General features: G+C 40.8%; 1 protein-coding gene across 2 annotated transcripts; it reads right to left on the bottom strand.

The window, feature by feature from the left end:
* Nucleotides 1-276: 276 nt before the first annotated feature.
* Nucleotides 277-9,102, bottom strand: depdc7a (DEP domain containing 7, paralog a). Of its 2 annotated transcripts, none has more exons than XM_087170774.1 (9): nt 8,946-9,102; nt 5,120-5,627; nt 3,772-3,902; nt 3,463-3,655; nt 2,678-2,898; nt 2,398-2,540; nt 2,192-2,317; nt 1,795-1,873; nt 277-1,701 (listed from the first exon to the last, which is right to left on the bottom strand). In XM_087170774.1, exons 1-9 carry the CDS (start codon nt 8,959-8,961, stop codon nt 1,478-1,480), a joined length of 1,641 nt encoding a protein of 546 aa, XP_087026900.1. In that variant the 5' UTR covers nt 8,962-9,102; the 3' UTR covers nt 277-1,477. The 2 variants fall into 2 exon arrangements, with proteins under 2 accessions (XP_087026900.1, XP_023251013.1); XM_023395245.2 differs by having other exon boundaries at nt 5,120-5,582; nt 8,946-9,101.
* Nucleotides 9,103-13,477: the final 4,375 nt, after the last annotated feature.

A 13,477-nucleotide genomic window follows, 5' to 3' on the forward strand; every position in this document is an offset into this window, starting at 1 on the left:
GAGGACCTGTCAAAGAAAGTAATTGCATGGTTCTTTCTGGTTTTTCGTTCTAGTTTTGCTCTCTAGTATCAACAAAACTACCTGAACAAAAGGTCTCGAAAGGAAAGTACCTGTCATTTTTTCATTACAATTGATAAGCTACTGTTTGCATTTCAAACTCTGGACTCTTGAGATGTTGAGATGAAAGCGTGTGTGTTTTGGCTGGAACTTCTTAATGTAAACAATGACAGAATATGAGAAAAGGAAAGGGGCTTTCATAAACATTGAACTCAAACATTATTTCCAAAACTATGTCTTTATTTTAGAGATACACAGTGTGTGTATGGATATCAGTTTTTACAGCTTCATTAGTTGACAGAGAACCTAAAGACCACTCTCAGTAACACATATGGAGGTGACTGTATTTGCAACTGTATTTGATTTATTTGCTTGTCTTGTGTTTAAGTAGGATTGGGCCATAAAGCTCTGTCTCAAAATGAACACAATATTGAATAATATTTGTGTTTGATAGACACATTTCTGGACAATCCAGATGGAATTTCTTTTCTTTTTATCAGCACATACACATTTTGTGTCTCCAATGAAAAAAGGGGTAACCTACATGTTTGAATGAATTTCAGCTGAATTTTATCAAGACCTGGCAAAATATGTGTGGCTTAAAGTTAGTCCTGGAATGCTTCTGTCACCTGGAGATGCGGAAGCGATTTCCTCAGGTGATTAGAGAGGGGCACAAAACCTTATTTCAAACAGAACCTTGAAAATGCAGCTAAAACGCAGCTATGGTTAAGGTTTTCAGTCAAAAATAAATAAATAACAAACATCTGTTTTGCTGATTTGTAGCAACAAACACAAACCCCTAGAGGGCTGATTCTCATGAATGCCTCTGACTGTTTACTACAGCACATCATTAGACTTTCAGATTTCCAGGTTCAAATTTCCGTTTGATGGTTCCTCAGTCTGTGCATCGCACTGTATATGAGAAACCACATGAACAGACACATTTTCATATTCTAACATTGTTCCTATTGCACAAGCACAGAGAATACATCCATTGAAAAGTGACATACAGACTTGTCCTTACTGGCTTGCAGACACAGAACGTCATCAAGACGCATTGCAGTGTGAAAACAAAACAAAAAAAAAAAAAGCTTTCAGGAACACATGGTTCTCTTTGTCGTTCTGGGAAAGTAACAGTCTCACATATAACTGGCAGTCATTTCATGTTAGTGTCCTGCACCAAAGAAAAGATTTTTTTTAAACTTAAGACATTTAAAAAGTAAATATGTCCTTAAATATCGCAGCTTATTAAGAGTCTCTACAATTAAAATTCACATTCTTTTTCAGTAGTTTAAACAATTTACATACAAGCAAAGAAAATCCACTTACTATACCGCACATCATCGTATCAGATTTTTTTCTTACATCTATGTCTTTTTACATTATGATACATGATTTCTTTTTTAACATCTAATAAATATTACTGTAGCAACATGTTGATACTGGACAATCTATTTCCAAAGTACTGAACAAAAATCTCTGGATGGCCTTTATAAAACTGTCCCAGCAGCCGTCTCTTTTCTCTGGCGCAGAGTTTCGGGTCCTCGTGGACTGTCCGGAGTAAGGACCAAAGTTCTTCTTTGGTGGTTTTCTGTGCATTTTCTGAATAGGCCTTAGCACTCAGTCTTGTGCAGTATGTCGACCCTGCAGTAAAGAGGGATGGAGAAGCAAAAATTAAGAGTAGGAAAAGTTTGGTCGCACAAATAAGAATATGAGATAAAAGGAAAATGTGCAAACCTGTTATCATATCTGGATCCTTCCCTTTCACAATGTTCACTATTCTGTCACTGACCATCTTGTGCAAGGAAACAGGAATCTGGTGGGAAGAGAGCAATAAAAAAAACCATTAAGGTTCCATTTACTTTGACTTAACGATCCAACATTAATATGAATAAAATGTTTGTTTAGTTTGTAGCTGTCTGTGATCTCACAAAGTCAGACACGTGATTTATGAATTCTCTCTCCAGTAATATCCAACGTCTGATTGGTTACAAGTCTGCTTCTGAACAGCCCTTGTAAACAGCTTTTTATCTACTCTGCGCCTAAGGTCTCTTGCAGAGATTGCTACATCCCTCCTACAACAACAAATGCACACGTACACACACTGGGAAAGAGGAAAATTAGCAGCACTCACTTTGAAAAGATCACAGTGGTTATCCATCATGAACAGAACCATCAAGTCCACCTTTCCTTTGGAGAGTCTTCTGCTGTAGACGATGGCACTTGAGAAAGACCTCTTCACCGCCATTCTGTTCTCAATCTGACAGAGGATTATTTAGAGTTAATAACAATCTAACAAACTCATCTTCAGAGACACACAAGATGCGCACAAGTGCCCACCTCTTTGTGCAGTTTGACCTCCTGTGGTTTGGCTGCAGTGGCCATGAATCTCAGCAGTCTGCGTAGCTCCTCCCTGCTGCGAGAGTCCTGCAGCTTCAGGCTCAGCTGCAGAGCCTCCAGAGCTTGCTCCTGCTTGCCGTTCACTGACAAACAACCACAGAAAATACAAGGATGAAAATGCGAAACTTGATCAAATTAGTTTTTGTGATTATAATGTATTTGAAATAGCCCTCCTGAAAACAACAGGGTACCTAAGAGCCCTTATAGCTCCTCCTCTTACCGAGTAATTCCGAGATGCCAGAGTGAATGTCGAAGACGTGGTTGCTGAGCAGTGGTGCCTGTTGTGTGTGTCCGTAATGCTGAGCCAGGACCTCATAGAGCAGCCTCTTACACTGAACCACGTCGTTTGCACAAGCAGCCAAACCTCGACTGACCTCAACCACTAGTTCATCAGGCAGAAACTCCAGACAGTCCACTGCCCCTGACATCCACTCATCAGCCCTGAGGGGGGAGGGAAGTAGTGTGATTTTAGACACAGACAGCAGATTGAACAAAGTCAAGCGAGTGAGAGATACAAATAAATTCAGATAAGCTCTTGATCTTCAGTGTTTTAGAGACAAATTGTCTGTTTCCAGCAAAGTAACAGATTTCTTTTTTTTTAAGTCTTTTTTCAGGCATTTTTGCCTTTATTCTTCTGATAGGACAGTGAAAGAGAGAGAATAAAGTCAGGCAGAGAGAGAGAAAGAGTGGACTCGAACCCATGGCCGCTGAGGTTAGGACTAAGCCTGTGTGGTACACACCCTACCACGTTAAAACCAGGCTTGAATTATTTTTTTATTCATGTACGTTACATATAATCAGAGATAAAAATAATCATTTCATCATGATTATTTGCTCAGGCAGAGGTAGCAACACCACATTATAAAACTATACATACTATAGACTACACGCTATTATATCCAGAAGTTGCGTGCAGTGGATTAGGATTGACAGAAATATGGATTTGAATAAGAAAATTTACTTTTATAGCAGACAGTAAAACTGTAAATGCTTTTGAGGACTTACTGGGCTTCGCTGAAGGCCTTGAGGACCTCTCGGTCTAGGTAGCTGGATGTGTACAACAAGTCTGGGTCACTGTCTGTGCCATGCAGGGGAGCCCGAGATGCGTCCTTGCCCTCTAATAAGTTCTCCAGTAGGGGGAGCTCTATCAGCTGCAACAGCCTGAACACTGCCTGCTGGTGCCACACCTCATCCACACCTGTTAAAAGTCAGAAGTGTCTTAGGTGCACAAATACACAGACACACATTTACTGCACACAGCCGGTCCTGTTTTACGTCATTCTCCTGTGTCTCATCAGACAGAGGACAACTTACGCTCTTGTGAGAGGCCGAGGTTGATCATCTGAGGGGTGATGGTCGAGCCCAGGTTGAGGTTTCCCAGCACGTCCTCCATTGTTTTGTCTGTTGTTACAGGGGAGTGGGTGGAGTAGCCCAGCACCTCTTGACTGAAGAGTAACATAATTACAGCAATCAGTGCAAAATGATTGAAGAGAGAAAAAAACAGACTTATTACAGGAACAAATGTGGCGTCAGGCTGCAAATGTTTTCTAGTACATGTGATTCAGTCTCAATTTACTGCTGCTTTGATTACAGTCATTTCATATCAAACTGACAAAATAAATGTTCTATTTTCAACATTAAACAGTTTCTGATGACCATTGAATTGGATGTGAAGTTCTTCTTTTTTGTTTACATTGCATTATTCCCATTAAGACTTGACTCGGCTCATGCTGCAAACAACAAAAGCCTCACTGAAACTGCTTGAGCACATGGCTCATCTCCCATTAGGGACTTATAGTGTAGTCAAGCTTGGAGCTGTCACTCTGACAAAAACATCAGATCAGAAGGGAGCAAACACAAAGTCCTGAGGCCATGTGTTAGCAAGCATCCTGCCTGTCTCTGCTTTGTGCTCCACAGCCTCACTAGAACGTGACTCTCCAGCCACAAAGTGAAGGAGAATTGACTGACTGACACTTATTTGCTTTCTTGCTGAGAGTCGGATGAGATGTTTTATAACATTATCATGTCTGAACTGTCAATATGAAGCTACAGCCAGCAGCCAGCCACTCAGCTTAGCTTAGCACAAAACACCACAAAACACTACAACTACGAAATTCGAATACGCCAAGAAACCGTCTGTAAACAAAAAAATTGCTTTTACACTTCAGTTGCAGTATTGCAAACGAATGAAATGTAACATGCTACTTAGCGAGATTTAGAAGTTCCTTTGTTACAGAGAGGCGCTAGTTTCCCGCTATTTCCGGTCTTTGTGCTAAGCTTTATAATGACGGTACAGACACGAGAGTGTTCCTTCTCATTTCACTCTCACCAAGAAAGACAATAAAACATGTTGGAGCCAGAACCTCAGTGGTTTTCTATCTCTTACGTCTCTCTTCTAATATTATATTTAGATTTTGCTATTTAAGTTGGAATTTGAACTTAAAATTGTAATACTGGTAATGAAGGGGTTACTGGAAATGAATGGTATCAAGACATGTCTACATGATGGGAGTTCAAGAATCTCATGCTATGCCTCACTAGCTTTCAGAGGTTGCCAGTCTAAAGCCATGCTGGATTTTGGATTAACTCCTGGCTATCAGGAGAAAGGAGAACAAAGCAAATCAAAAATGAGATCTGAAGATGTTGTGACATGAGTCTGTACCTTTCACGTGACGGACTATAGCTGTTCTTGTTCCTGTTCATGCTCGGTGAGTCATAGCCGCTCTCGATGGTACTAGTGGAGTGAGAGTTGGCGTTGGTCAGCGATGATGAGGAGCTGGTCGCCGGGCTCAGGAACCTGTACAAACTGCAACTACTGTCCTCAAACGTTGCCCTCTTCTTTTCCTTCCCAAATACTTTAATGCCCACGGGCTCAAACACCCTCGAGTCCATCAGGGCCTGGCAAAGACGGACGGCCTTGTAGCGAGGCACTGCCTCATCACCAAAGAAACGGTTGAGGGTGATGTGTGCCAACACCACATCCACTGCCTCTGCGCCCAGGAAGCAGTCATGGTAGGACTTGAGGTTGTGGCGCCGGCGCTTGACCTCCACATGAGTGTGGAGATTGGAGATGATGCTGCTCCAGATATAAGTGGCCCGGAAAGGCTTCCCAGCCATGCCTTGTCCTGATGGAGGAGGACAGGAGAAAATCAGTGGATGGAAAAGGAGGCCTGAAGTGGAGGTGATAAACTCTTTAAACAACCATGAAAAAACTTCCTTGACATTTCATAATCACAGTTCACAAGATTCATAATTCAAATGCTGCACAGATTCCAACTAACTGGCAATGACAATAGCACTTAGAATACTAGTGGCTGAAAGGATTAGTTGATTGGTAAATCAACCGAAAATGTATCAACAACAATTTACTTTCTAATCAAGTAATCATTTAAATAATTAATCAACAAATATTTGCAAGTTGGAAACTTCTCAAAATGGATTTCCTGGTTTTCTGTGGGTTATATCATTGTAAATTTAATATTTTCAGGTTCGGACCACTGGTCAGACTAAACCATTGATCAGTTAATGAGACAAATAATCACATAATTAACAAAAGCAACAAGAAAAAACAGGATGAAAGTAAACTTTTATACATGCAGACGCTATAAAACCCCAACACAACTAACTCAACTTCCCTAAGCACTAATCCCTTTGGTGATCCAGTTGTCCACAACTGTCTCAGCTTTGTCTATTGTCTGAGTAATTTCTCAGAAACTACAGAGAATTGTGCTTTCTGTCTTCACCAAACACACACTCCCTGTCCTCTGTGTATCGTCACATAATCTGAATCTGGATTTGAGTTACTGTACGTGGGTGTAACAGCGCAAGGTCCAGGATCAATGTATCCCATTGGTGTAGTAGCCAAACCCAAATCCTCTTTTGAGGCCTGCTTGTGTGCAGTATTGAAAAGCTTAATTTTAATTCAATTGACATGTCTAACGTTTAAGAATCAAATACTGTAGTCAACAAAAGCATCAAATGTGCCTGATGTACCATAACAGACACCCAATGCAATCTTTGTACACAGCCGGCGACACTCAGATCACATGCACAAGGAAACAGAGACAATGATCATATTGTGAGCCTTCTCTCACAAGAGATATCCTAATATCTTCCTGTTGTGTTTTCCACTGGATGGGCTGCATTGCTACTAATACAGGTGCGTAAAGCAGTAGGTGGTTCATGCAATCAAACACAATAGACATGCTCAAAACTCCATCAAGTTTTTTCTCAACATAATCTAATCTGCCTGTCTTTGTTAGATTGGTCTTTGTTGATGGAAAACGATTTGTGTCATTCACCGCGAGCCAGACCTATGAAACAAAGTTAAGCTGGCCTTAGTGAGATGTTACTGTGGCTTTCATCTCACAACAGGAAACATTTAAAGCCGGTTGAGCAAATGCTAGGGGAGGATCTGAGAGATTCACTAAGGCCAGAGGCCATAAATCAGGCGCCTGACAGCAGCAGCCAGGCTCCATGTCATGATAACACAACATGACAAATACAATTAGTGACCCATCTGTGAAACTTGAAAACAAAAACACCCGGGAACAGGACAGCGGTAAGCAGATGTTCGCCCACTCGTTTCAGAAAATACAACAACTCATTGAGAGAAGGGGAAGGTGTGCTGTAGGTATCTTGGTGATCTACTGATTAATGAGACGCATCTAAGTCAAACTGTGTGTCCCTCTGGGGGAGAAGAAACTGTGCTGAACTGGAGATTTGCATATCAGGGAAGAACAACAGGAACAACAGCAGTTGTTCAGAGAAGAACACCTTTAAACAATTTGCATGAATAATAGGAAGACAATTCAATCAAATATTTCCTTCATTGCAACCAGAAATTTTAATTTGAGAAGATATCCTCAAAATAAATAGAAGTAGCCTACATACACAAGTGCCGACTCTGCACTGCTGAGTCGGCACTGAGCACAACTAATGTCAAAGAAGCCAAACGCTCTTATTAGGCTATTATAACTGTGTGTGTGTATTTTTTTTTTTTTTTTTTACAAATATCAGTCAGTGCACTCATTTTAAACTCACTGTAAATGCAGAACATAATAGGAATTATATAGGCCTACTTTTTGAACAATTAGTAGAAGAAACTGCATTATCAGAATAAAGTCCTTGATTTAGGAGTTAGGGCAGGACCATCTGGAGAATCCCAGCAGGGGTCCCTGGATTACCAGTCACACAATAAATCCGGATCTGATCAATATCCATTAATGCTTGTTCAAAGAGGTACAAAAAAAAGGAAAAAAAAAAGTTGGGGTCAGGCGGGGGTCAAAACAATCCTGGGAACCCGGCTCTGCTCTGTCACCTCTTGTTGCTTGCGCCAGGCAGAGATTTGAGCCCAGTTTGCATAGCTGACGCCATGTCTGCTTCCTTGTGACTGTAAAAACCCATCAGGTAGACTGTGGCACGATGCAAGAGGGAACTGACCTGCGTTTCAGCCAAGGACAACAGTGCGCCGTGTGTTTGCACACATCAGTGGAGGTAAATAATCGCATAGGGAGCAGCGCAGTTAGCACAGGGGATACCCCCCCCCCCCCCCCCCCCGGTAGATACAACTCCCTAAACCTGAGCTAGTATTATCACTGCAGCAGTGAAGCCAACACACGTGAAAATAATATTATATGAATAAATAATATAAGTTTAACCTGCAACAAGCACAAATCTACTCACTTCAAGCAATGAGAACGCACTGTGGCACCATCAGACCATTTGCAGCAGGTTGATAATAGCCGGCGGCAGACACCTTCATTCCTCCAGCATGCTGACACTAGTGAGATTTAACCGATCAAGCCGCGGGACACAGTATGAACCCGTATGAATTTGAACCCTCATATCCTGTGCGGTATATACTGTATATCGTGGCCTATAGTCTGCCTGTGTTTCAACATCAACACTGCACTGCTGAGTCGGCACTGAGCACAACTAATGTCAAAGAAGCCAAACGTTCTTATTAGGCTATTATAACTGATCTACAAAGTATAAAGTGGTTTATTAAACTTGAATAAAGTCATTATTATAAACCCCTTTACAAAAGGTGCCTCATAATATTTTTCCTATACTTTCAGCATGCTTGGAAAAAAACGATGCTTGAATTACAAACATGACCAAACAAAGGTGACATAAACACATAGACATATTTTGGACAGAGTGAATTTAGATTAAAAACAACATCCACTTTTAAGCAGAAACATTTAGCATTAGACCACACTTTCTATTAGTACAATTAGTATCACAAATAGTCTAGTCTACATCAATTCAGTGTGGCACATTCTTTACCTTCAAAATGACCAATAGTTTCTGTCAAATCTAAATCAGCAACATGAGACATGTGAAAATGTCATTTCTAAAATGCCATCAACACAGCAGGTTACAGAACTAAATAAGGCGGGGAAAATTATTTCAAACAAGACAAGAAATCAACACCATCTAGTATATCATGTTTTAGCAGCAACAAGTGATTCAAGTGGTTTTACCTGGTGTTCGGTGCATGAAAACTTCCTCCAGTGACAGTAAACACAGCCATCCAGACCTTGTCCTCTGTCTTCAGTTCTCAACGTGACGCACGCAACTGACTACATTCTGCCGAAACCGTCCCCTCCCACTGCAATACATTATTCATGTCCCAATCACCGCCCCGCCCGGAGATTCACATAATAATAATGACCGCACTGTTTCCCACCAACTTTTACATTTAAAGTAGATAATATCTACAATGGTGCAACCAAATCATGGTTTCATCCTAACGCGTACGCTAGGCCGAATGATTTTCTTTTATCACATACAATCATTAAACCTAATACAATGCTGCAGAGTAGCCAAAGGTAATGCTCGTTAAATATTCTCATCGGTTTTTAACAATTTTACTGCTAAGGTAAAAGACTTTCAGTTTAAAGGAAATGCTAAAAAAAAAAAAAAAAAAAGATCCAGGAAGTTTTCACATAACCTTTCACTCACCAAGTCACACCCTTAAAGCCTACACTGTAAGTGAATGGAGTCTGATAAAGACATGAAGTGTTTCACAGAAGAGAAGAAAAGAAAATGAATTATTGTAATATGAATTATCATTGTAAAATGGGCATGTTTTGTTAACCTTTTCCTCATCAAAACATCACTGGAGACAGAGTTTTGAGACATGTGACTGCAGGTGCGTCAGGTGTCAACACTGGCCCCTGATGCTATTCCACCACATCTGTTATCATCATCTTACACAGTCTCCAGACTGTTATCACAAACAAACACGCACACCCTGGAGTAACCGTGCATGAGCTGTAGTAGGGACAGATTTCATGAAGTCAGGCTCTAACCTGGTGCCTTCTTTCTTGAGGTGTAATTTGACAATGGAAAAGTAGTAAGCTGACACTGTAAACCCAGTGTTGGTCACTTGCTGAAAGGGAGACTGGAGGGAAGACAGCTATTATGATCGTGAGAGACAAGCATGGTGCAACGGGTGAGGCGTGTAACTGGGGCAGACCGGTTTGATTACTTCACCTCCTCCAATGTAGGAAAATGCTCTTTTACCCCAGGTGGAGTGAGAGCGTGTGAGCAGAAGTAAGAGGCAGAGAGAAATCTGTAGCCATGCAGCAGTTCCTTTCAAACCATTTTATTAAAAAAGGGAAACACCTTTCTCCTTCACAGACCGCTGAGCTGCTCTTGAGCAAGGCAGGTTTTCTCAAACAGGTCTGCATAGTGTGCATCTTCAAAGGGGCAATGATCTTACACATGAAGTTCTGTCTGCTCATCATAAGAAGTACTACTACTCAGTCCATGTAAGGGGGGGGGGGCATTTAGGAGGCAGGAAGGGTCTAATGAAAGATGCTAAAGTTGCATTATGGGAAATGTAAGATCTAGTGTTTTTGGAATATTCTTAAAAGAAAAAAAAAATCTGTGTCTTGTGAGTCAACCAGTTTTTTGGAATCGCAATATTAAATTGTTGTGCACCCCTTTAAGAATACAAAACAGAGACGCACCCATGGCTGTGGGGTTTAAGATGCTGACCATGAACAGCAATATCTGTGGTTGGAGTCTGGCTGAGAACCAGTGTTGCATCTCTCTCCTGACGTTATCTAATAAAGGCATAAAAGGCATCCAAAAAAGAGTTGAATAAGATCAGAACCTTTTACCTGGACGGCTAAACACAGGGGCAAGAAGGATGAAATGAAACACTACTATTCCAAAACCGCCAACCCTTCATTATAAGCACTATAAGACTTACATGACTTTAATGACAATTAAAAGCTGCTCAAGTAAAAGCTCTTTTCCCCTCCATAAAAATGAATATCACATCAGAATGTGAACTTGTTTGCATTGAATCACATAAGTAAACACTACTCTTCACCTCAAACTAACTAAAGCAACATTTTCTAATAATAACAGTCATTACATCAAAATTCCAAATTCCACTGAATTCATAGGAGCTCAGCATAAGTTGCAGCAGGAACTAATGTATGAATAGACTCACTCACCTTTTCTGTCTCTGTAGATGTTGTTTATAATATTTATGGAGCCATCATATCCGCACACAACAAAGGAAATGCACGCCTTGCTTTTAAAAGAAATGCGACTCGGTGCCAAAACTGGTTTTACAACTCTTCACATGAATGCACCGCCGTCGGATGTTCCTGGTATTTTGTCAACTCGCCACAAAGCTGACGATGAAACTTCAGTAGTGAAGAGTGAAACATGCTTTACACTGACACAGAAAATGAGACGGAGAAAGAGTGAGGAGAGGGAGAGGGAGAGAACACTCTGGTTAATACAATCAGAAATTCTGGTCCACAAGGTCAAAGCAATATTTACTCTCCTGTTTCTCTACATTTGCCTGGAAAGCCCTGCATATTTCCTTTTCTTTCTCCTTCATACTTATCGGTCATGCAATGTTAGTCAGGTAATAATTTGTTTACAGTTATGACGATGACAAATATCCTCAGGAATTTTCTCCAGAAACTTTTATGCAGAAACTGTATGAAGCATTTCTGTGACTGTGGAGTTGTTGGTTGAGATCCTTTGATAAAACTGAAGGTTTCCTGTAAATGAGAAAAACTCATGAGCAAGACTCTCAGTCCCCAAATGCCAGTGGTGGAAGAAGTACTCAAATCCTTCACTTCAGTAAAAATGCAGATTGCACAATGTAAAAATGTTCCATTACAAGTTCAAGTCCCACATTTAAAATCATACTTCCTTAATTTCTACAGCCATTTTGGCAACAAAATGTGCTTAAAATAAAAGTAGGCCTACTAATTCTGCAGGAACAGAATACATTATATTGTTAATACCAATGCATCAGCGTGTAAATAGCATCTTATTGTTGTTGCTGGTTGAGGTGGAGATTGTTTTAACAACATAGGTCATGAGAACAAATAGAAACAAAAGGCGAACCCACACTTTAGACATGAATCTGTATGCATTTTTTTTTTTTTTACTATTCTCTAATCTTTGCTTTTTGTGAGGTATTGTAACATTTTGTAGCATATTGCTACATGTTAATCTTTTTAAGTACCGCTTTTTGTAAAAGATTACGAGCCAAAAAACATGTAGAAGCAACTGGTTTACTATTTAATAGTGAATTATATTTTATAATCTCATCTCATTTTTCTTTATGTTAAAGTAATGACGAATAAAAAGTAAATGGCCACTAAGGCTGTCAAAAAGTATTGTCATAATTGGAAACGGAAAAAATCATGCAATGTATAAGTATCTCAAAACTGTACCTATGTATGGTAAATTTAGAGTAAATGCTTAGTCACTTTCCACCACTGATAAATGCACAGATGCAGATGTTCAGTTGTCAGTGGAACATGCCAGGTTAGTCTGTGCAGCTGCCAGACTGAGTATAAATCTGTAACTCTGCCTTCCACAGATTCCTGCTAAGCACCCTGCAAGTGTGTACTTCACGCAGTACATTAAGTTTTACTAGGGGGCATTTCCAAAACCAATAGGCCAGTTTCTGTGCCCTTCTCACATACTCATGCTGCCTCAAGGGTCCTCTCAGTCCGTCTCCCACATATGCAACAATGCAGTGCATTAAAATTCATATGCTTTTCATCTGGAGAGCAGACGTTCAGTATCTGTCTTTACTAGTTGTGCCCGTACTGGAATCCCAAACGCTTGCCGCCCTCCGCCCCCGTTCCTCTCCAACTCCAAAGGCCAGAGGACAGTGGCTTTCCTCACAGAACTGTCGCTGCAGCACAGAGACACTTTTGTTTTTTTGGCGGTTGCCAGTAATTTTGCATTGTGGCTGGCCTGGCTGGACAATCATATTTTATTCAAAAGCCCCGAGACCCTTTCAGACGACGTCTGAAGTCAGCCACCCATTCACAGTGAATAGTTTGGTCATGAGAACATGGTGGGCGAGCATAACGGCAAGTTTTTTTTGCCTTGCTGTTACCTCCCCCCCAGAAGGATATAAGCCAATATCAACTGCACACTCCAACAAGCAGGTGAAGTTGAACACTAACTGGCCCAATTTGTTGGATCGCTGCCACTATTTTAGAGTTGTGGATTGCAGGATGTATTGCTGACGCTTTTAGAAGTGAACAAAACATGGGGCTTCGTGTGGCGTAGTGGTCTAAGCAGGCGCTCCATGTGTAGAAGCTACAGTCCTCGCTGCAGTCGGCCCCGGCTCGGGTCCCGCATCGGACGGCCCTTACTGCATGTCATTCCCCTTCTCTGCCTCCCCATTTCCTGTCTCTCTACTCTCCTGTCAAATAAAGGCATAAAAAGACCCAAAAAATATACTCTAAAATCCCGTGTAATGGAGCAAATCATACGTAGCAAACATCCTTGGTACACAGTCATACACAGTAACTTCTAAAATCCAATGCAATGTACAAATAATACGCAGAATCTCCTGAGTGCTTACATGCAACAGTCTATCCCTCCGTGTCCACAATAAAGGCAGCCATTAGCATTTAGATATGCATGTCCTAGGTACACTCTGGTTAAATATTTCTGCACATAACGATTTTGTCCTGTGAGGTTTAAAAGAACTGAATCCTGAAGTTATACA

The sequence above is a fragment of the Seriola lalandi genome, unplaced genomic scaffold (assembly GCF_002814215.2).
Source record: "Seriola lalandi dorsalis isolate HSWRI2012SDOR001 ecotype SW California unplaced genomic scaffold, Sedor1 jcf7180002054959, whole genome shotgun sequence".
In the NCBI taxonomy this organism is placed as follows: Eukaryota; Metazoa; Chordata; class Actinopteri; order Carangiformes; family Carangidae; genus Seriola; species Seriola lalandi.

What these genes read in the sequence shown, in the direction of transcription:
- depdc7a (XM_087170774.1), bottom strand. An exon ending in CCTCGGCCTCTCACAAGAGC is followed by an intron (nt 3,656 to 3,771) that starts GTAAGTTGTCCT and finishes GACTTTTAACAG; the next exon opens with GTGTGGATGAGGTGTGGCAC. An exon ending in AGGTCAAACTGCACAAAGAG is followed by an intron (nt 2,318 to 2,397) that starts GTGGGCACTTGT and finishes ATCCTCTGTCAG; the next exon opens with ATTGAGAACAGAATGGCGGT.